This window comes from Teleopsis dalmanni, chromosome 2 (genome assembly GCF_002237135.1).
Source record: "Teleopsis dalmanni isolate 2A chromosome 2, ASM223713v2, whole genome shotgun sequence".
Lineage (NCBI taxonomy): Eukaryota > Metazoa > Arthropoda > Insecta > Diptera > Diopsidae > Teleopsis > Teleopsis dalmanni.
In genome coordinates this window covers 78,516,536-78,540,046 of record NC_051847.1, presented here as the reverse complement: position 1 = coordinate 78,540,046, position 23,511 = coordinate 78,516,536, and the positions used below count along the sequence as shown (strand labels likewise).

General features: G+C 29.6%; 3 protein-coding genes across 4 annotated transcripts; 1 reads left to right on the top strand and 2 right to left on the bottom strand.

The window, feature by feature from the left end:
• Positions 1 to 322: 322 nt before the first annotated feature.
• On the top strand, positions 323 to 3,866 carry LOC119684192. 2 transcript variants are annotated; one of them, XM_038098167.1, is made up of 9 exons: positions 323 to 479; positions 539 to 625; positions 696 to 805; positions 1,355 to 1,449; positions 1,530 to 1,658; positions 1,715 to 1,863; positions 1,927 to 2,071; positions 2,136 to 2,386; positions 3,555 to 3,866. In XM_038098167.1, exons 1-9 carry the CDS (start codon positions 444 to 446, stop codon positions 3,705 to 3,707), a joined length of 1,155 nt encoding a protein of 384 aa, XP_037954095.1. In that variant the 5' UTR covers positions 323 to 443; the 3' UTR covers positions 3,708 to 3,866. The 2 variants fall into 2 exon arrangements, with proteins under 2 accessions (XP_037954095.1, XP_037954096.1); XM_038098168.1 differs by having other exon boundaries at positions 437 to 625; positions 691 to 805.
• A 2,628-nt stretch (positions 3,867 to 6,494) lies between these two features.
• On the bottom strand, positions 6,495 to 8,372 carry LOC119684193. Its single transcript, XM_038098169.1, has 3 exons — positions 7,667 to 8,372; positions 6,971 to 7,057; positions 6,495 to 6,910 (listed from the first exon to the last, which is right to left on the bottom strand). Exons 1-3 carry the CDS (start codon positions 8,255 to 8,257, stop codon positions 6,575 to 6,577), a joined length of 1,014 nt encoding a protein of 337 aa, XP_037954097.1. The 5' UTR covers positions 8,258 to 8,372; the 3' UTR covers positions 6,495 to 6,574.
• Positions 8,373 to 13,231: 4,859 nt separating this feature from the next.
• On the bottom strand, positions 13,232 to 17,633 carry LOC119684188. Its single transcript, XM_038098162.1, has 7 exons — positions 17,187 to 17,633; positions 16,935 to 17,130; positions 16,589 to 16,874; positions 15,800 to 16,511; positions 14,426 to 14,572; positions 14,279 to 14,364; positions 13,232 to 14,218 (listed from the first exon to the last, which is right to left on the bottom strand). Exons 1-7 carry the CDS (start codon positions 17,613 to 17,615, stop codon positions 13,678 to 13,680), a joined length of 2,397 nt encoding a protein of 798 aa, XP_037954090.1. The 5' UTR covers positions 17,616 to 17,633; the 3' UTR covers positions 13,232 to 13,677.
• Positions 17,634 to 23,511: the final 5,878 nt, after the last annotated feature.

Here is a 23,511-nt window from a genome sequence, read left to right as displayed (position 1 = left end):
CTGACTTCTGAACTTCTGTCACATTATTGATTTGTGAAAAAAATTAAGAAAAACATATCATCCACTTGTATTTTGTAATTGTAAATCTGAAATATTGATGTCTTTTTATTTTAAGGTCGTGTGCGAGTTAGGCTAAGTTGCGTTCTAAATGAGGGAAATTCTAAGTTGTGCCGATAATGTAGTGATGTGTCGGTACGTGTTGATAAATGGCTAAATGTGTGCAGTGCAAAAAATCCCAAAAAATTTCCCATTTGGTTTAGCATCAACTTGGCCTAACTCGCACACGACCTAAATACAATAATTTAAATAAGTTAATAAATATGCGACATCTATTTCAACAAAGTAGCTGAATGACAGCTGTCAAAAAATTAAGACAAACACATTTGACGTTTTTGCAAAAGGCGCAAATTTAATTTGTAAACAAACTATGGAAAGTATGAAATATGAATTATGATAATAATATTAAAAATATATGCAAAGTAAGTTCAAAGGCAATGTATATCGATAGAGAAAATGTAACAAGATTACATATTTTAAGTTAATAACAAATGCGAGTGCAGATGTCGTGCTAGAGTTTCGTTATGATTTTATAAATTTTCTAAAAAGCACTAATCAGATTGAGAAGGTGAGCATATACATGTAATATATTCTACAATTAAACACGCAATATATTATAAAATTTTCTTTAAGTAAAGTATTTAATACGAAAGCATTTTATGAACTTAGAATGGAATTGCGGAAGTCTACGTGTACTTGGAGTACTACAGGAGATACAATTGTTGTCAGCTACTGAGTACATATTAAGGTACTTATTTAATTAATATTTATACCAATTATGCTTTTTAGCTAAACATATAAAAAGAAATTATAGTAATAATTATTAAACATTATTTTCATACTCATTTGCTGATCTTATAATCGTGTTTGCTGATATATGATACAAGTAAGAGAGATAAATATTACCAAAAGAGTCGAGGTCTACTTTCTGTAAGCTATTTATTTGTTGGGCGTTATATGGTGAAGTTTAACCTTTTCAGCTATGCTGTCACAACATCAAGAAAAAGAGCTCGAACCGCAAACGGCCTAAAGCTGTTAGTAGTGTTTTACTAAGGAAAAAGGAATAATGCATTCTGAAACTAAGGTCCATTCAAGTTAAAACAGCATTAATAGTGATTTTTTTTAGTTTTGATTCTACGGTTTTTGGTGTAGAGTGGCTATAGTCGCTAATGTGATTAGCCGTTATTGTTTACTCCTACAATTAAGGCTTAGTTTTCACTTTACACAATGTATACTACTTTAATTTAATTCAAATAGTGCTATGAACTTATTTTATTAATTTTTGTTTTAATTTTAGTTTAAAGGATAGCGCACAAATACAGTTGATACTCAATGACTTCCTAGAAACTGAATACGATTTGTTATTGCAACTATTTAAATCCTCATTTTATGGTAATTATTTAAACAAAAAGAAAACTTGTTTTAAATATTTTTATATATATTATACATTAAATATTTCTTACATTTTACAGATAATTTTAACAACACTCGAATTAATATGTATTTGGATGAATCTTTGAGATGTTTATTTTTAGATTTGTTAAAAAATCCCACATTAAACGATTTAAGTTACTTAAATGTTTTCAATAATAAATTACCAGGTAAAAATTATGTTTTTTCTCTAAAATAAACTTAATTATTTGCTATTGTTTTGCAGAATCGTTGCTATTACATGTAATGAAGAAGCATATTCAGGTTATAATGGATTTACACGACAGTAATATTAAATCAGCTTTCCAAAATTATAGCATTTGGATTAATAATAGTGTAGATAATTACAAATTTACAAAGGATTTATATGTGAAGGTATCTTGTATTAATGTAATGTACAATATTTGAACTAATTAATTATTAGAAAACTTTTCTTAGCTTCTAAAATTTTGTGAGCAAGCAGCAATTAATTATTTGTTTAACGCATCCATTAAGGAACACTTTAAAGAATGGAAATTTTATTTAATTTTAATGCAAACTATTGTTAGCAGATGCACAAATGAATGTTCTGTATATATAAGAAGTAATATTTAAAAATATAAATACATAACACATTCTAAATGAATAATATTCAATATATTTTGTAGAATATTTTAAAACGCGTTTATTACAAATCTCCAATAATCCATGTAAAAATGCGATGCTGCATTTGCTACTCACAGCACGTGCTGCTACTGCCACAACTGAAGATATAGACAAAAATATAGACTCCTATGCTAAGTGGTATAAGCAAAACATTGGTGAAATGAAGTATGTCTTGGATAAAGAGCAGTTTCTAAGTATTTTAACTCTCATGGAAGAATGCATAAGTTATGAGACTGAACTCGAATACATTGAGGTAACTTAAAAATTTTTTGTTGCATTATTTTAATTTAATTAATTAAGCATACGAATATGAAAATTTAAGATATTTGTTTCATTATTATAATTGTCGTAAACAAAAGCCAAAAATGCAGAGTTGCGCCAGTTCGCTATAGTAAAAGTAAAGTGTGGCTCTGAATTTCAAATCTAGCAAAATATGAAATGAAATCTTAGTACTTCCAAAGAATATTGATTACATTGATATGTATTATTTCTACAATACTAGAAATAGTTGTTTGGCCATTCAAAAATTTAATTAAGTGAAAGTTTTGCTGTAAGTCACTATTGTTCAAAAATATTTCTATTTGAAAAAATAGCTTCTTTTATCATATATAAGTTTAGTAATTTATATCCGTTTTAAAACTAATCTGTCGCATTTGAGAAACTAAAATGCATTAAAGATCTATTATGCAGATAGCTTATCATTTATCATTTAGTATTTTTACTTCTATATAATATTATTTCAATTCAAATTATTTAATATTAATGTATTTGCTAAACATATTTACATTTATTATTGCTAAACATATATACAAGACAATGACTATTTTTTTTACATAAAACCTTTTCCCAAAATAAAGTATTCTATTTGCTGAAATTGTCTTTTATTAGATTGCCACTCTGAGAACAATCACTGGACAATTTTAGAAATAACGATGAAGACTTAATATACATCGTAATGAGAAAATGAAAATTATTTAATAAAAACTAATTACGTTACTAATTACTTCCATATTTTATTCCAACATGAAATATACAAAGCGTGGATGCATCCATTTTTGAGGTCATATACGCCAAATGGAATTTTTTAAAAAAAATCTTTTTTGCAAGACCTTCATCCATTCTGTTTAATCAGTTTTGAACTGTGTCTCTATGTCTTTCAAACATCTTTAATGATGAACGATCCGTCATTCGAATTGGACGGCTATATAATCTGTGCTACCAAGTTATATGATATATAAAATGTATATTTAATGGAACGTTCATGATTATAAATTAAAAATTTGTTTTTTCTGACAAATATTGGCTTTAATATTAATACAAGTATATTTGAAAGCAAATGTCTATGTTATATATAAATTCCTTAGTCATAGATAAGGTATATTATGTTCAACAAATATATTAAACTAATCATACTTTTTCAGATATATACGCAAATTTCAATTGCTCCACCTGTGCTGTGTAGTAAGGCCGTTCAAAGTTACAAGGCAAAATGCAAGATACATTTAACTCGATTAAAAAATAATATACGCCCAGTGGAAATGTATGACAGTATTCTGATTGATGACAGTGATTGACGGTATAATAAATTTGTGATATTTACATTATTCAAAATATCTTAAATAATTTTATTTATGTGTTGTTTTATCACACTTAAATATTTGCAATGAATAAACAAAGATAAATTAAATGCATGCAAATAAAAAATATTGTATCTGCCTATAATTTCAAATTTCAATTAGTCGGATGCAATTTGATTGTATATTGTTTAGTACAAGTACTAAAGACAACTCAAATGAGATGATCCGAAAAAAAAACGCATGCAAATAATCTACTCCAATACACACAAATATACAGTAAATAAAGTGTAAGTTGTAATTGAGTCTAAATCTCAGTAATCTAAATCAATTAGGTCAATGTACCGGATTAGTAGACCAGAATTTAGAACGGTACTTCTATAGAAGATTGTCTAGGCGCAGAAAAGCAATAAACCAAGTTTGCTCAAAGACAGTAAAACAACACATTTAACGCCAAGAATAATTCGTTTTACTGTAAGAAACGAAGAGAAGCAAGTTAAGTTTCAAATTATTATTTCCATACCTATCAATGTACCGGATTACTAGACCAGAATTTAGAACGGTACTTCTATAGAAGATTGTCTAGGCGCAGAAAAGCAATAAACCAAGTTTGCTCAAAAACAGTGGAACAACACATTTACACACCAAGAATACTTCCTTTTACTGTAAAAAACGAAGAGAAGCAAGTTAAGTTTCTAATTATTTTTTCCATACTCATCAATGTACCAGAGTACTAGACCAGAATTTAGAACGGTACTTCTATAGAAGATTGTCTAGGCGCAGAAAAGCAATAAACCAAATTTGTTCAAAGACAGTGGAACAACACATTTAACGCCAAGAATATTTCGTTTTACTGTAAGAAACGAAGAGGAGCAAGTTAAGTTTCAAATTATTATTTCCATACTCATCTTTAAGAGTTTAAGAATTCTACAAAAGATTTCTAGTTCAACCTATTGCGTGTTATTAGTCGTAGAGTGTTGCACGACTTCCTAACTATGTGCATGGTTTGTTAATTCGTCTTAATATTTATCGTTGTGCTTTAAGCGTCTATTGTAGTTTAAGATATAATAATTAATTTTCAGATTTTTAAACATGGAAAATATGTTAGTTGCAGTAGAGTATCCTATGTGTCTTACACAGTTTCCAAAACTAATCAAATACCTTAATTTAAAATTAATTGAATTGTATGAGGGCTAGATCTACCGAATATACATTATTAGGTGTGTCTAATATATAGACCTAATATACTCATTGTATATTACACATCACACTGCGCGAGATAATGTTTATTAACTGCTTTTGAAGTTGTTTTTCATATACATATATTGAAACCCACTAAAACCACCTCTCAGGCATGAATGGAGAAGATTTGCACAGCAATGTGGAAACTTCATTCCAGTAATCAAGGAAGAAATATCAGAGCACAGATAGGCTTAATACCTACCGGACTAGTTTTATCTAAATCAGAAAGCATGGGCGTGAAGTTAGAGATTGGAGGTTAGTGAAAGGCGTGTGTTTATAGCGGTAAACTTTGTGACCAGGGTCACGAAAGCCGCGGTTACACAGAGGGATCACGGGGTCACCGGTTGTTTATTACTTTCACACTCTTTTATAATCTTTCCGCGTAAGAACGCAACAAACAGCCAATTTTTTTGCTCAAAACTAGATTACTTTCATAAGAAATCTTAAGTATATAATGTAAAGTGCGTTACACATTTTATGGGTCACGGTGTACAATTGTACATAGTATAATAATAATAAAACAACAACAAGCATAATTCTAATTAATTCTAACATAGTGATATCATATTTTCACTGCAACTAAATCAATTTATATGAATTATATTAAGATTCGGTCGTTTCTATTGGCATGAGTTCATTTATGCAAGTGAACTAGTTTTTTGTTTACATTTTATAGTGCATATAATATTTCAAATTTTGGTAATTTATTTACCAATCGTCTTAAATTATTTAATTTATTTATTTATATGATAAATTACTCTCATTAGCGGCGTTAATAAGCAAAACTTCATAAATGAGACAAGTGGAAACATGGCTTAAGTTGGAAAGCATAAAAGCTCTTTCTACGGTTAATCAATAACATTAATAAAGCAAATGAGAACATATTATTAACTGCTAGTTATTAACTATGTAATAGCATAAAAAAACTTTGCATTGTTGTATTACAATTTCTACAGATGTTTCTACAGAATGGTGGAGCCTATAACAGTCTACCAAACCAATTGCCAACAATGACTTCCTAGAGTCGCTGTCATTAAAAATTTTTCATTCACAAGATATGGTGATTAATCAAGATTTTTCAAAGGCTGTTGAATTTTCAATAAATATCAAACTGAATATATATCTGTTTTCACCCGACTGTGGGAGCCACAAATGGCATTGATATCTAAAATGGATAGATACGCCTTTGGTACCGATTTTCTCATCTTTAGTCTAATTTTGCACTACCGTTTCAGCTCATTATGTAGTAGTTGGTAAATTTTTCATGTACTTGATTTTTAGTTCAGCGTTTGATTATGACAATAACAAGTGGGCTGCTTTACCATTACAACAACTTTATAAAAGACAAAATGATTAAAAAACTGTAAGTATGTTTCCAGACCGTGAAAGTTTATACTATTTATTTGCAACAATCCTGACATATTTGCAACAATACTGAAAATACATTTATCCTCATGTAAGCACTTCGCTATGTTTTTTAAATAATAGATTAGTCTTAGTGGAACAAGGTAGCGATTCAATGAAAATAGTAAAAAGCAAAATGTATAATTTGAAATGAAAATATTTTAATATTATTTTATATATAGAAGTTTAAATATTGAAAAGATATAGGTACTATGTAAGTTTTACTCTTCATCTTGACTTAATGATAACATAGAAACTGATAGTGAGTCATTATTAATGACTGAATATTCGCTTTCAGAAATGGTACGCGAAGTGCAAGGACGTCCTTCTTGGCTGATGGTTTGAAGAGTACAAAGCTTTTGTTCATCTTGTTTTTTTTCTCTTTTTTTTTTCTCCACTTTCATTAAAATCGATATCTCTTCTTGAATGTCGTCAAAAGTCATATCCAACTTGTCCATCTCAGAATATAAGAAGTTGCAGAAATCTTTCGACAGTTTCTTTTTCTTTACGGCTTTTAGTACTTCCATCTTTGTTCGTTCACGGATATTATCTATATTCTAAATTAGAAAAAAAAAACAAAATTAATGATATATTACGTTTCCCACATATGTTCTTACCTCAGATGTACCGATTACATTATCTTTATTTTCTACGTCTATTGCGGACTCACTATCATTATGCATTTTACAATCAATGGAACTAGACTGCAATAAATAAAATAGTAAAAAATATCAAAGATTTATTCATTCAAAATTTTTTGCATTGATGTTGAAATATTAAAACTAATTCGCTTGAGGAATGAGAGTTTACAAATGTAATTATAATTTTTTTACTCTTTAAATGGTATCGTATCAAGTGCTACTAACAATAAGAGTTGATATGGAGAAATGGAAGAGTTATGAGCACAAGGTAAATTGCAGAATTTTTGATTATTATTGTCAAATTTGTTTGAAAAAAGGTAATAAACATTAAGTACATATATGGTGTGAACTCGAAAGCAAAAATTAAGAAGTTTTTAAAAATAAGTTTTTGAAGTTAATTGCCAATTTATTGACAATTACATTTGTCCATAAGATTAAGCATTCACTATATTTATACGATTGTAACCCTTTTGGAAAAATGTTTTTGTCGCTGAAAAGACTACTGAGTTTTATGGTCGACGAGCCTTTTTATACTGTTTGAAAAACTATATTCAGTAAAAATTGGGCTAAAATATAATTGATTTTCTCATCAAAAAAATCCATTGTTGTTTTTAAAAATCATTGGATACATGTTAATTTCTAAACAGTAGATATTTTTTTTTACTTATGTACCTGGGAGGATTTCAATTCTGCTAAATCGTTACTTAAAGTTTTTATCGCTTCCATAACCGCGTTCAGATCGCACGTAGTTGATTCGTTTGTTATTTGCATCTGTGCTGTACGTGGGAAACTGTTCAGTTCCACTATTTTGTCAGCTTGTTCGGCACAACGTTCAAGGTCGATTGTGGTTGATACTACACCACGTACTGATTCCGGCAACCTCTCCAACCACAAACGCTTAAGATCTTCTTCATATACAGCTCCATTGACGAAATCGCGCATTTTATGGAGTAGCTGAGAAGGTTTGTCAGCTTCAAATTCGCCCTCCTGTAAACGTTTACAAACTTTACTATTTTCCAAATCTGCACAGGTTTTCATTATGAGATCTTTTAACTGGTCGTACTTTATATAAGAGTTGAATAAAGGATTCTCGGAAAGAACTTCTAAAATTTCACTGTCAAGCGATGCTACTATAAGACTATATTTTCCAATATCATTAATAATTTGTGCATTCAGAAATTGTGCTTCCATTTGAATGAAATATAGCCTTGGCTTAAGCCTGTTTAAAACCGGCAACGGTCCTGCATTGACTACTGGGGCCATAATATGTTGACGAATAATCTATTTCCACAAATTTAAAAAAATGAATAAATGCACACGAAAATACAGACGATCGTACTTTTGTGAAAACCGAATTTAAAAATGGCGATTTTAGAGCCACTATTTTGTTGGCGAAGTTGGTTGTGATTGAAATGGAATATTTGCTATGTTTATTGGAATTTAAAAGTCTATTTAAAACAGATTTTAAAATAATTTTAAGATCGCATTCATACAATAATAAAAAGTATTTTTAAAGTTGGTTTCAGCTGGTATATAGCTTTCAATTTTAAGTAGCTTTAAAAATTTAAAGATATGTTATAAATAATCTTTCTAATTAAAATCAGTTATAAAATTCTACTTGTTAATATCAAATTCACACTGTCTCATTTAGGCGATTTTGCTCATTAACGCCACTAATGACGATAATTTACCATACAAAATGCTTTCTTATAAATGGACTCATTATCAATAAATCAGCTCAATTAAAGCGAAAAATATCGAATGTAACCCTTAAAAATAAATTTCACACAAGGGAAATAACACAAGGGAAAATAAAATTACACAAAATTTGAAATATGTGTTATATGAAAATTTGTATTTTAAATTGAATACATATTCAAAATGTATAGAAATGATTTTATCAATTATATATTTACTTTTTTGTGTAATATATTAAGCCTTTTCTTTTGTCAGCATGTTGCAAAAAAACAAATAAAATAAGCACCACTTTCGATGGCGTTTCTGGATAAAATGGAGATTTTGTTAGGATTATATGTGCAAAACACGTAATAAAATTGATTATGGATGATTATAATTTTTCGTGCCTTTTATCAGTAAAATAATACATTGAAAAAATAACGTATTTGTTACGTTCAATGACGACAGGAAATACGAATAATTAACAAATTCATTTGTTGACAGATAACTGGAAATTTCGTATGTACTTTCAAAAATGGTTCATAGATTAATTTTTAGTCTTAGCAATCATGTGATTTGAGTTGCTTATTATAGCATTGACAGACGGGAGCTAAATTATCATTAAGGGCCTAAATTATAATTTATTTGCTCATTTTGCAGTTTTAATAAACAAAAAACATATGATACAGCAACTTCTTAATGATAATTTATACCGTCTGTCAGAGTATTTTTAAAATGATCATTTAAGGCTGCTTAATAATAATTTAGTGCGCTCGTCTGTCAGTGCTATTAGTTAGGGCCATGTTATGCAGAGTGTTTTGGGCACGGCATGAGTAAAATTGTTGTTGTTTTCAATGCAAATTTTAAATTTGACAATGAGAGAAAAAACAATATGGCCATTTAAACTTCGGCACGAGAGTCGGCATATTTGTGCCCCAGCACTAAGGCAAAACAGTGTTGTTTAGTAATAAATTTCCAAATTCGGCCCTTTTAGGAGCAAATTACTACAATTCTAATATGTTTTGGAAAAAAAATGGCAGTAAGCAACACAGCCTTTTTTTATAAACCGCTAATAATATAATTATTACATTTTCCGATTTTAAAGAAAGGTGTAAGTACTGTTAACAATTATTGTAAGATAATGTAATAATAAATTAACATTATTACACCCTCTATGAGTTTTTTCTTGCTAGTTATTTTTGGTGGCAAATTGAAAGTGAGCATATCTAAATTTCCTTTTAAATTTAGGCACAACCAAAAGTATCAAAACATTGTAAAAATACGAAATTGATAATACTGATGTGACACTCTGCATAACATGTATTTTCGGCAAATCCCCAAATAGCGAATTTTACCGTGTCCGAGACACTCTGCTTAAGTTGGCCCTTGGGCGATTTCAAAACGGTTGGACTAAATAAGCCAACAGTGTTGTTATTTCATATGTTATTTTTAATATAAGCAGTTGTTCTTTTGTGATATGCTTACAAAAGAAAAGGCCTATTATTAAAAGAAGCTTATTACCATTTGTAAATATAAATGAATAAGTGCCTAATTGACACAGTGTGAATGCACTATAAGGTGGTGCTAAACAAAGTTTTTTGTGGGGTTTACGCGATACTAAAACGATTTTATGAATTTTAAACAACTTTTAAAATAATTATACGAAATGATTATTTATAAATTAATGTACACTTTTTTTAAATTGTACTTATATCTATATTATATTCAGATCCTTTCCCAATTTTAGTTATTTATGCAAAGTGCACATGGAAGAATTTTGCATTATACGAACAGTTTAAATATTTAAAATGATATATTTTAAATCCTGTTTGTGTGACATAAGAAATGTTTTTATCTAAAATGAATTTAGGAATCGGTTGTTGATTCTTTTAGCGAACATGTCTATAAATAATTTATTTTACATATGTTAACATGCTTCCAACAATAACCGTAATTTTTTCTTTAAGATTAGCAAAAAAAGTACCCGCAACTTACGATGAAAACATGGAAAGCAACAATGCTCTTAAAATCTTCAGAATTAGGTTCTACTCGCAAAAAATGTTACGTCTAACGTTTCAGTGCAACCAAATTCAAAAATCAGTCTATTGTGAATATTCATTGGCAATATGTTGCCAAATTTCAGTTATCCTTTAAAATTATATTTCTTTTACCAAGAAATTCAAATACATAAATAAATAAATTAATTTAAATATATATGAGAGAAAAATGCTAACTATTGCCATTCTGATATTCATTTTGTTTTCTTTTATTTAAATTAATAAATTTTTAGTGCTTACCATTTTTATATTTCATGTTGTATATAACACAACAAAAAACATATGTCAAAAAAAACATATTTCACATATTTTAAAAGTGATGCTAACTTGTTTTAACCAGACTTAATGCTGTGTTTTCACAATTCTGAATGAAAAGATTATGATTAACATTTTCAATAAAGCATTTTCAGTTTGTAGGGCAAATTTTTAAACTCAAATTTTCAAAATTTATTTTACTAGCAAACTCTTAAAAGTGCCTGGGAAAATTTATCATCCCTGTCGAAATGTCAAAAAACTACTATTTTATCTAAAAACGTATCTTCTATCAACATCAACTGTTTTATACTGCTTTCAATTTAAATTTTAAATTTAAAACTAGATCTATAATTTAGTTCTAACCTCTGAACTAGAAAGCCAGAAAATTATATTATAAAAATTAAATGATTTGAAATCAGCTGTTTCATTTGCATTAAAAAAAATGGAAACGACTGTTTACAAAAAATTATTCAGATGATATATTAATATAGTAAAGATCATTGTTGTATTGCAAGTATTTAAATTCCTTGTCTTAGGTAAAATTTTTATTTTAACTGGCGTTACCCCACCTGATTTTTATATATGCGAAATTAATTTGCTTAAAATGTGTAATGGACGCAAACTTGACTGCGTTTAAGTATGACAATAAATTTTGGTATTTAAAATGTATGTTTGATATAATACCGCCAGACTTTTAGTCTTAATAGAAATTCGATTTTTTTTTATTTATAAATTATTAATTCCCTCCTCACAATTCCCTCTTGCAGGATTTTATTTTTGTGATTACTTGTGTAACTCATAATTCCTGTAACGTCTTCCATAGTTGATCTTCTAGTTTTTTTTTGTGTGTTTTAGAGTCGAATGTGGACTTACACGAATTATATCCAGGTGTTATCTCTAGTGACCAGTCTATTTAGTCTAGTCTATTTTACAATTTTTTTTTTAAATTAAGAAAATAAGCTTAGGAGTCTCTCGATGTTGAAGGATGAAAACTAAAGAGCAGACTCTCTATAGCGTATATTTTTAACTGAATGCCGACGGTTTGCAGGGCAATATAACCAATCGGTCATTAATGACTTTTTGCTTATTTGTTAGAAAATGTCTTCAATATCAAATCATACATAACGAGTGATTTGGATCGACCAGTCGTTACGTATGTCTTTGATAACGGATCAATCTGTTTCTAACTGGGTGGTGAATAAAGATACTTGTTTCTGTAATCGACATAATATTTATTTTTATGACCAAAAGTTACATACATACATATATACATATGAATTATGGAACTGTCTAATTGTGATTTTATTAAAACACAAATCTATTGTGGGTTTTATTAAAATCATTAGTTAATAGTAAATTATTAGTCAACATTATTATTGTTAATTTTATTCGACACTTTCAAGCTATCGTGATTTTGAAGTATTAACTCTTGCAGAAAGACCTAAAGTCCAAATAATTGAATTCGCTATATGCATATGATGTTTATGCATATGAGTATGCTAAGTGTGTTCCAAAATAAATCTATTCTGGATCAGGAAGTCATTTTGTTGCTTTAACCAATAAAGCAATATTTTTATTGTCTATATTCGAACTATGGAACTATTGACATTTTAGAAAACCAGACCTTCGAACAGATGGAAGGGATGCCTTCTGGCGAGTGCTGGAAAGCGTCAGATCGATTGGGCAACACTTTACTTTTCTTCCGCAGACCCACACCTGCGAGTGCAGTCATTAAATCAATTCCCTAATCGGTCAGTATATAATCAATGAGTCAGAGTCCCGTCAACACTTTCCTTTTAAACTAGCATCCTAATAAAGTTTCATTCATCTGAGTAACTTGAATGAGTACATTAAATAGAGAGCATGGTTTTTTTACTTTAATATTAATTAGTTTTGATGACTAACAATAAATCCATTCTAAATTTTATTAAGGATATATATATTTGTTAAGATGATTAGAAAATTTTTGTGCTCGGTGTGTTTAGTTCATATATTAGACGGAAAATACATAAAATATTTTATTTATGTAATTATGCTAATATTTGTAGCTGAGATCTATAATTCTAATGTTAGAAAATAAAATAAAAATATATATAAATAACTATATATATAATGGAAAACATTTTTATATACTTTTAAACTTTTATTATTTCTGTTTCTGTTTGGTGTTAATAAATTATAACGATACGTACATGTTAATGACTTAAAAATTTATAAAAAAAAAACTAAATAAGTGTTGTGCTTTTAATATAAAATAAAACTTTAACAAATAGATTAATGGTCTTTTTATGGAATAATATAAATTGTTAAGTATTGTATGGCACAAGGTCTAAAGGTGAAACTACAATAGAGCAAAATGTGATATTGTATATTGCAAGTTTAAAGGGAAATTTGATATAACACATAGAGAATTATTAAAAGATTTCCTAAGTAAAGTTTTTGGCTTTAGCACAAAGACGTTAAACAATTTCGTTAATAATATGAAAAACAAAACTTAAAACTATGTAAACTAAGTATACTAAATTAAATACATTGGTAAGGCTATTATCACAAGAGTTGACAATTGGCAAATATAGCTTTATGTAGTATGTAGCCAGCAACTCACAAATTTCATATAATTGACTTATAGGCGAAATGCAGTAGGTGACGCAAGATACGTCTCAAGAACAAAACTGTTGTTATTGTTTTGTTTAATTACAAGCTAGTCGTAGCCTGTAACTTAAGGTATCTAGTGCCATTTTCTGGATCGGCAAGTCGTGCTATATGCTCAGAAGCAGCGTAACAAGTTGTTGCAGTTGGTGTACTCGGGCGACTATTGTTGGTATTTTGACGTATACGTGTTGCCCCCCAAATGAGCACAACAACTGAAGTTACAAGTATTCCAACGCCCAAACCTGGTAGAAAACTTTTGTTTAAAGAGTCCAAAAAATCGAAGGTATGTGTATTTATGCCCTCTGCTTGCGGATGATTTTGGTGTTGTTCTTGTTGTGTTGCTAATGTATTAAATTTTCGTTGACTTATATCAAAATCTTCGTGTGTTGGTTTCGATTCATCATTTTGCATAATACCGTTATCGTAATTATTCATATCAGTATAATATGGTCGTCGTTGATATTTGCGCACATCTGGCACAGAACCAGGACTGCTTAATTGCAGTGCTGTGATATTTGAACAACCAACATTAAGATCAGCTTTTGGATTATTTTCTTGTACCATAACTAAACAAAAGCGATAACTGAAAGTATATAATATAAATTAAGATTTGAAATTCAATTTATATTAATTTATCGCTTACCTTTCACCAATTTGTAGAGATGAGCTATCTGGTACAATTACACTTACTGTATTTTGTCCATTGATTATTTTACTTTCACAATGTATCTACAAGAAGAGTATTTTTATAGGTCTGGAGATATATAAGACAGATATTTTATAGACTTACCGGAGAGTTGTCAATTAAAATTTCATTGATATTCTCTTCCTTGTAAACGAAAATAGCATCGCACATATAATCATTTTTATTCAGGTTTAAAATCCAGGTCAAAATTAAACCGTAGTCAGCAGAATAATGCAATTCGTGCAGTATGATCTAAGAAGTTAATATATTTTATATGAGTGTTCTGTGTATTATTTTACTAATAAATATATAAGCATAAATATTATCTGTTAAATAGAAAGTTATAGTAATAAATTGTAAAAATATAGCCATATAGCCGTTTTAGTTATTGCTAGGTATTATTCAACTTCAGTAGTCTTTGAAAATGATTATTTATTGTTTAATGTATGCTTTATAAAATAAACATTTCTGTCATTTCTGAACTTATTCATACAATAAAAAAAAATTCATATTGAACGCTGGTGACGTCAACTAAAACTGCTGTTAAAGTATTAAATCCCTTAAGACTTTCTTGGGATATTTATGTTAATATGTTTTAAAATTCATATATCTAGGTCTGATACTGAACAATAGGTTCAATTGGAGCGCGCGCATCAAAAAGAAAAAAGTAAAAGGAACACCTATTAATACAATCCATATTAAAATAATGTGGGCAGCGGCCGTCGAACCTCGCCCAAAGCGACCAAAAATGACTTTAAATGCAACAGTCAGCGGGTAAGAATGCGTGTGGAACATCGTTTATCTACTACCTTGAAAAAGGTCAGACTATTAATAGCGATTATGACTATATGGCCATATTAGTGCGTTTAAAGCAGAAAATCGCGAAACAACGATCCAAAATGGGAAAAACATAAAGGTGTTATCTTTATTATAGCAAAATAGTCCTTAGGATCGTAGTGTTACATACTATTAGTACTAATAACAATATGTAGTGTTGTACAAATCTTTTGGGATTTTGATGAATTACAATATTTAAATTTTATTAGGTAATTTACAAAAAAAAATCTAGAATAAAAAATCTGTCTCTTGCTGGTAAAAAAAAAATATAAAAGCAATGAGACCAAAATAATAATTTATATTAATACCATCTATTAGCCTCATATTCTGTGGGATTATATGGCATTTTTCGGGATCAAAAGGAGGTTGATGTGGCAGAAATTATTGACCGCGTCATTAATTCTCTACAAAACACATTTCGACCTTCTTCAGACAGAAGGTATCCATTTCATTCAGTTAAAGTCACGTTAAAATACAAGAAGTCTACTCGTTAAGGTCTACTAACCTAAGCTAAATTCAGAATCAATTATATATTTAAGACTATTTTAAGAAAGATTAATATTTTAACCATATTGCAATAAACTAATTAAATTTTATAATAATTTTTATAAATTTTTTACAAAACACGCAATCAATTCTTACTTCTTCTGACAAGTCTTTAATATGAGTTGAATTGTTTTGCTTGCTGAGTGCCTCCAGTTGTTCGATAATTATTGCATTATCCTTTTCCAAATTATCCATATCACAATTTAACGATTCAATAGGCACTTGTATTAATGGTGCACCTTCCAATCGTGGCGGAGTTACACAAGTGGGGCTTATCAGATCTTGTGCTTGTATTTTTGCACTCTGCAACCATTCGGCAAAAGGACGTATAGTGCAATCACACGAAAGTGGATTGTCTTGTAGTGAAAGACTTTTTAATTCAAGTGCACCATCCATAGCATTTTTAGCAACAATAGATATATCATTGCCAGCCAAACGTAATTCTGATAAAGATGGTAACGGTGTTATAAGATCGGATGTAAGTGCTCTTAAAAAGTTATGTGTAAGGTCCAGCGTAGTTAGGCGCGTTAAGTGTTGTAGAGAAGCGCTTGAAACGGCTACAATACCATTATAACTCAAGTCCAAATTCTGTAAAGAACCTAAGCCATAGAAGGCATGATCCTGTAATACATCAATTTGGTTGTGACGTAGATATAAGCTAGTAAGCCGTGAAAAATTCTGTAGTGCTTTATTTTGTATGCTCTTTATAAGATTACGATTTAAATTAAGTATTTCTAAATTACGTAAACCAGGTATTGTTGTGCTGGAGAGTGGTCCATTTAAATTATTGGCAGTTAAGTCCAATTCCCTATTAAAAAAGAAGCAGAACAAAAATTATATTCAGAATAAAATAAACTAAAATAAGGGAAATATATTAAAAATTACCTTAAATTAAAGCATTGAGTTAATGCTTTCAGACTTGTGGGAAAATCACCTAATCGGTTGCCACCTAATTTGAGTACTTCCAATTTTGCCAAATTTGAAAATGTTCTTTGGGATATGCTTGTAATTTGATTGTTACTTAATTCAAGATAAACAAGATTAATAAGACCAGCAAAATCTGAGGTACCAAGTGCTTTGATTCTATTAGTGGATAAGTCTAAACGCTCTAGAGCTGTAAGTGTTGAAATCGAACTCCAAGGTACGCTTAATAAGGCATTACTTGGTAAACCTAACATATGGTATTAATTTTATTGTAAGAAATATAAAAATTATATTTTTATTTATTTACCTAAAGCTTGTAAGGGTCCTTTGATGCCCAAGAAAGCATATTTATGTACACGTTTAATTTCTCCTGATGAAATCACTAAACCGTGCAGTGAAACTCCCTCAAATATTTTGGCATCGCTCAAAAACGTAACATTGCGTAGGGAACAATCCAGGAGAGAAACGGAATATGGAGAAACACGTAAGTTTTCAGCAAGTACCTATGTTATGTATATATATATTATCAATAAATTTTTTTTAAATTAAAAATACTTACTGTTAAGCCATGTAGGTCACCGTTGCAGCGTAATGTATGCGGTAAATCACAACCGCATTCTAAGCTACGAGAACCCGTTATGTTTGGACATTTCCATTCAGTATTATCATCACCTATCGGTATCGATGAAACTTCTTCAGCTTTGCGTTTCTTTGGTGAGCTTTTATTAAAATATTTCAAATTCGTTTTAATGGCTGGTGGAGGATGTGGTACTAAAGGATCAGGGTTTAATTTATTACTACCACTTTCTGTTAACATGGCAAGATTTGTAGTTTTGGTAGTACCTAACATATTTCCTGATGATTTATTCATTATTAATGTTCTTGGTGTGGTGTGTGTTAATGTTGAAGTATAGGTAGTAGTGGACCGTGGTGTTATGCTATCTTCGAGCAGATCCTTTAGATCATTCGATGTTACGATAGATATCATCAACCAAACTAAACATAGTTGCAAAAGCCTCATACTAAAATAGAAAAGAAGTAAACAATAAAATTAGTTTATGGAAATTTACAGTAATTTTTATTTAATTTAATACGTTTAACCCTAATAGAGCCATAAAGAACGTGGTGATAGCAGATGCAAATTTACACAAGAAATTGCATAAATTTAGAGATAAACACTGATATGCGCTCAATAATCGTTGCGTCTTGGGAAGAGTTGCAACTTTTTTTGGGTCAAGATTTATTTTCTTCAAATATTTTTTTTTTTTTTCAATTCAATAAAGTTTTTATTATATTGTTAGACACAAGCCAATTTGCCAATTAAGCGCGTTATTTCATTTGTGTGAAAAGATTTATTACGGGTGTGAACATGTGTAACTGGGGTGACTATAAAAAATGAATGAATGTTGAAGAGGCGCGAAAGCGAAAGTTTACTTAATTAAGCTAAAATTTTTTAAAAATAAATCTTAAATGAATTCTTTCTTAAATTTAACTGAGCATACTTTAAATCTGTATAGGAAAATCAAATTTGAATCGGATTTAAAATCAGATTTAAATTTTAGTAGAAGATACACATATATAGCAGGTTATATAGCCCTGTTAATATATATTTTATGAAACTTCACTCTACATAGTTATTTATAAAGCGCGCATATTTGTTCAAAAAGTTCAAATTTTAGAAGAAACTGTATATAACCTTTGTTATCGCTTCAGGTTTTAGCTATATTATCTATTATTATTAAATATTAGGGTATGAATGCACCCCGACCTAAAAGATCTATTATGCGCCTAAGTCCCAACTAAGACAATTCTAGACTATTTATAAATCTCGTAATTGCTATGGGCTTGATTTTACCTATTTGATTTGGGACTTAGCTTCCAAGGTAGGTACGCCTAGCCGCCACTGGGCAGTTGCATAGAACATGTTTTGATGTTACCTTCTCCTCAAGACAGAGTCGACAGGTATCACCTTCTACCGCACCTAAATTCTTCATGTGGTAATTGATTCTACAATGTAGATTTTAATATCGTTTCCGCTAAGGTTCAGGATAGCGTCAACTTTGATGTGTTCAGGATCAATGAATCTTCTTGACTGCCGCATGCCTATTTGAGCTCTTCAGTGTTCAAGTAGACTTTGTTTTTCCCGTTCACATAATAAGTTATTTGTGAAGCTATTTGTTACCCATAGAATAGCTCTGGACCAATTAAGGGAGTACATGCATCCTTCTTTGCTAATGATAAAGCCAGTTTGCTAGCAATATTGAAGTGTTGATTACAGTATTCTTCTGTTTCTGATCGATTTGGTGTCTATTTTATAAAGAAATACAGTACTTATAGAAAAATTTCTGTGAAAAGTTTGTCTTACATGGAAAAAGCCATGAACAATGATTTCTTTTTCCATGTGTGGGTGAATATACTCTGCATGGCTTTAAGTTCCAACGAAACAATGCGATATGTTATATTATCAGAGAAATTATTGAGTTATTAAAGGTAGACCTTAACGAATATTTTATCTCCAAGAATAGAGCTATATTCATCAACACATGATTTATCACTGAAAGAATACTTTGTCATATATCATATTGTCAGATAAATTATTAAGTTATTCAAATAAATTACTAAGGATATTTCTTATATCTGATAAAATGTGGTTTAAAAGTTGTTTCTGTTACTGCTTATTTAAAAACTTGTGCGTTCATTCTGATCAGTGGCTTGCTATGGCCAGTTGATAGTATTGTTGGTCACCTGTTTTTCCAGAAAAGATACGGACGAGCTCTACCGCATTTTCCACTAGCGGTTACTGCTTCAAACATCTTCTTAGCGAAAGCATTTTTTTCCATTCGCTTCCATTTTTATGCACTTAACTATGTCAATATTGCGGTAAAGCTTGTACAGCTAATTGTTCCATATAATTCGATACTCGTTGCCACTGCGCAAGGGACCCTAGCTCTTCTAAATAACTTTCCTCTCAAAGGTCTTTTTGCTTTCTCTTCACTATTGGTTATTGTCCAAGCTTCTACATTATACATCGGGACAATAATGATTTTTGTGACTTTTGTTTGTTCAGGACTTTCTTCTCAATTGCCCGAAGTAAAATCTATTGACTTCGAGAGATTCTTCATTGAATCTCGACTCTGATATTATTTTTAGTGTTAAAACAAAACAAGTCTTTCACAACTTCGAACAGATAGTTGTCGATAGTGATGTGGGCTCCCAGATATAACCATATTATTATTAAAGACAGTGTAATTGTCCAGTATTTCAACTGTTTGACAATAATACAACATATTTAACCAATTTTTTATAAACAAATTAAATATTTTTTGATCTGTTTTAGTTTTTAGTTTCGCATATTTTTTTGATTTGATGGGAATCGTTGTGAGTACTTTGACCTGACCTTCTACTTAAACTATAATTATATTTTTAATTGATTAGGTTTATATTATTTTTATATGTAGACACTGTTGAGTTTTAAGTTTATTTTATTTAACCCAATGATAATCATTCATGACTGTTACATACTTTCCATGGAAATATTTTCAATGGAGTGCCCACTACAAAACTGCAAATTAATCAACATATATAACCAGATAATGCCACAAATTTGTTTTTAAATTAAGTCCACATGCCATTAAATATTCTTTTCAATACAAACATTATTACTGCTCTTCTGTTTTGATCATAAAAATATATGAGTATCATCATGTGGTGTACCATTGATGACGATGTGATTTAAGCTTAATATCAAGTGACAATTGCGAAATCTTACTGCACAAGAGCATAAAAATGTTTGTAAAAAAAATAATAAATAATAATAAAAAAAATAAAAATAAATTAAAAGTAATGTGAATGCGTCTTGTGATCTTAAATTTTCTTAAGAAATATATGAAAATTAACAATGCGAGGCTTTAAAAGCCTCAGATGTAGTCTCACGCATCTAGTATTATTTTAAATTTAGCACGCAGAACTTTAAAAATTTTAGACTAACGGGTTGTGCCTGGAGAACGGAGAGATAAACGAAGCTTACAGGGGTCAACTAACTGCTGTTATCCTAGCGCATATCCTGGGTTTAAAATTGTATTTAATATTTATATATTTAAAGTGAACGCGAAATTTATTTTAAGTTGATAAGTTAAAATTGTTTTTAATGAAACGCAAAAAATTTTTTTAAATATTAATATTCCTTTAAAATATTAATAAATTTCAATAAAAAAAACTCATAAATCACGAACTCATAAAGCAAAGCAATGAAGTTACAGAACAAATTCTTGACTTCTATAATTTTTTTAGTACTGTGTTTTTCGACATATAAAAGTGTAGATGCGAAAATGCTTACTAGATGCCAGCTAGCAAAGGAGCTGCTGCGTCATGATTTTCCAAGGAGTTACTTATCGAACTGTAAGTTGTGATTTGTTTTGAAAATACTAGTATATATGAGTATGAGTAAATATGAGTATATCAAATAGGTTGATGGCTTATTCTACTCTCATATGAACTAGGTACTGTACAGAACTATTTTTATAGCAGATTTTGTTAATAAGACATATATTTGCGTATTTTGACTTCTTGAACATGAATATGAGGTCTTGAGTATGAAATATGAATATATGTATTGAATATATGTACTCAAAAATTAGAAGTAGAAGTTACAAAAGAAGTTGAAAACAAAAACCAATTTTTAACAAAATTTCGGAAATAAAATTTAGTAAAGTGTTTTTGTAGACTAATTGGTTCAAATTAATAAAGAAAAAAAACACGATTTATTTTACAATAATTTTTATTTCACCGATACTTCAACTTAAGTCTAAAGTCATCATCAGAAAACTAATGACAATGGAAATAAAATAATATTTGCAAAAAATTATTTAGTTTTTTATATTGTTTCTATTATGATCCATATTTTTACTTTCAATGTAATATATATACAATTTTTAACTAAATAAATTTTTTATAAAGAGATTTTTCGAAAAGTAGTAAACTACAACAACAAACATTATTTTTATATTATTTTAATTATTTGAATTTTTCGCTGACCATACAGCTGTTTTGAGTATTGCCTAATACCCATCATTAGTGGTCTTGAAATTATTTCTTATATTTAATTATTTGTAAATAATGTTTTGAGACTGCAAGTACCAGAAATCGAACTCGCGTCCTACCAAATTTGAAGCTCAGAGTCAGCGTACCTTAACCAACTGACACAAAACCGTAATTGACTTTTATGTTCGCACATTTTTCTGGTGTTTTGTTAATTTGTTGTGAAAGTTTAATTAATTTTATTAAATTTTTTATTAAATTTAAATACTGCTTACATGAACTATAAAAAATATTTTAGTGTTTAGAATACCTAATATTGGGTTCGAAAGCATAAATACCATACCATAAGCTGGATGCGTGGCATATAATAAAGTTGGGTGTTAGAGGTGGCATTATAAAATTATTAGAATTATCTTTCGAAACTTAATTTAATCTAGATTATTATTAATAAATTTATTGTTATTAATTTAATAAATAAATTTAAGTAACTGTTTAAATAATTAATTCAGTAAGAGTGTTATGTAGTGGGATGGCGGGGAGAGCAGCAAAGTCTATGAAGTAGATTAACACAAAATGTTCACAAGATGTGTCCTATATATATACTATCTATATACTCTATATATTATATTAAAATATGGTTTTCTGGGGTGTGGTCAGGCGCTAGTTATGGTTAAAAATATAAACTATATATCATCAAGAAAATGAAGAATTAAGAACAGCATAATCAATTTTACGCCAGAAACCAATTTCAGAACAATTTTTATGATTATTTATTATTTATATATTTATTATTTATAATACTATACATAAAACTAATTCTATTTGTAACTCATACAACCACGTAATAAGATTTTAAATACAGACATTGATTCATGAGTTTGATATGCAAACTAGTCAACAAGGTTCGGCGCTTTCCAACTGAACCAAAACCAAATAAACACTTAAAAAACGACCAAGAGTAAAGGTGACGTGACAGTTTTTTTGATCATAGTCGTGCTATATACTCGGAACTCTTACCGGAAGGTGAAATCAGACACTAAAAAAAATAATACTATCTGAGCGTTATAGCGTATTTGAGAGAGCAAATTTGTCGAAAAACACAAAAAAAAAAACAGTTTTTTTACCACAATAACGAACTACCTTTTGCTCAAAAAGTACTCGGATTTTGTAAATAAAACACACAAATTTAAATTTTATGCCAAATTTATTTTATCTCCTTCAAAATATGTTCCTTCTGAAGCGATACACATATACCAACGCTTTTAATTCCTTCAGCGAATTCTCTTTTACCGATTCAATCGACTCAAAACGCTTACCACGCAAGGGCAATTTGAGTTTCGGGAACAGGAAAAAGTTGCACAGATCCAGATCTGGCCTGATTTGGATATGGTGCCTGAGCGATGACAGTGGTGCCGTGTTTGGTCAACAAGAATTTTCCACAACAAGAATTTTCCATAGTAAAAATCTGCTGTAAACAAACTAATTGACAGATATCGCTCAAATATGTACCATACATTAAGACTGAAAAGTTTTCGGAAATTCTCATTTAAAATTCGCGCGCTGTATATTTTTCGATATTTTAAGTTTATGTAGTTTGGCAGCACTGTCCTTAATTACTATGCAAAAAATGAGCGCGATCTGTCAGACAGTTCGTTTACGGCAGCTGTTGAAACCAGTTCACCTCAGTAGTGCGTTGCGAAATGTCTTCGACGGTCGTACGACCGTCCTGAAAGGCTTTTTACCACTCATAAACTTGAGTTTTCGATAAAACTGATTCCCCATAAGCCTTTTGTAGCATTCGCAACGATTCTGCACACGAAATTTCGTTCGAAAAACAAAATTTGATG

What these genes read in the sequence shown, in the direction of transcription:
- LOC119684188 (XM_038098162.1), bottom strand. Translation starts at nt 17,615, where the DNA reads ATGATATCTATCGTAACATCGAATGATCTAAAGGATCTGCTCGAAGAT. An exon ending in GTGACCTACATGGCTTAACA is followed by an intron (nt 17,131 to 17,186) that starts GTAAGTATTTTT and finishes TACATAACATAG; the next exon opens with GTACTTGCTGAAAACTTACG. An exon ending in TTTTAATTGACAACTCTCCG is followed by an intron (nt 14,365 to 14,425) that starts GTAAGTCTATAA and finishes CTCTTCTTGTAG; the next exon opens with ATACATTGTGAAAGTAAAAT.
- LOC119684193 (XM_038098169.1), bottom strand. Translation starts at nt 8,257, where the DNA reads ATGGCCCCAGTAGTCAATGCAGGACCGTTGCCGGTTTTAAACAGGCTT. An exon ending in CAGAATTGAAATCCTCCCAG is followed by an intron (nt 7,058 to 7,666) that starts GTACATAAGTAA and finishes TATTTATTGCAG; the next exon opens with TCTAGTTCCATTGATTGTAA. An exon ending in ATGTAATCGGTACATCTGAG is followed by an intron (nt 6,911 to 6,970) that starts GTAAGAACATAT and finishes TTTCTAATTTAG; the next exon opens with AATATAGATAATATCCGTGA.
- LOC119684192 (XM_038098167.1), top strand. Translation starts at nt 444, where the DNA reads ATGAATTATGATAATAATATTAAAAATATATGCAAA. An exon ending in GCTACTGAGTACATATTAAG is followed by an intron (nt 806 to 1,354) that starts GTACTTATTTAA and finishes TTTTAATTTTAG; the next exon opens with TTTAAAGGATAGCGCACAAA. An exon ending in ATGTTCTGTATATATAAGAA is followed by an intron (nt 2,072 to 2,135) that starts GTAATATTTAAA and finishes TATATTTTGTAG; the next exon opens with AATATTTTAAAACGCGTTTA.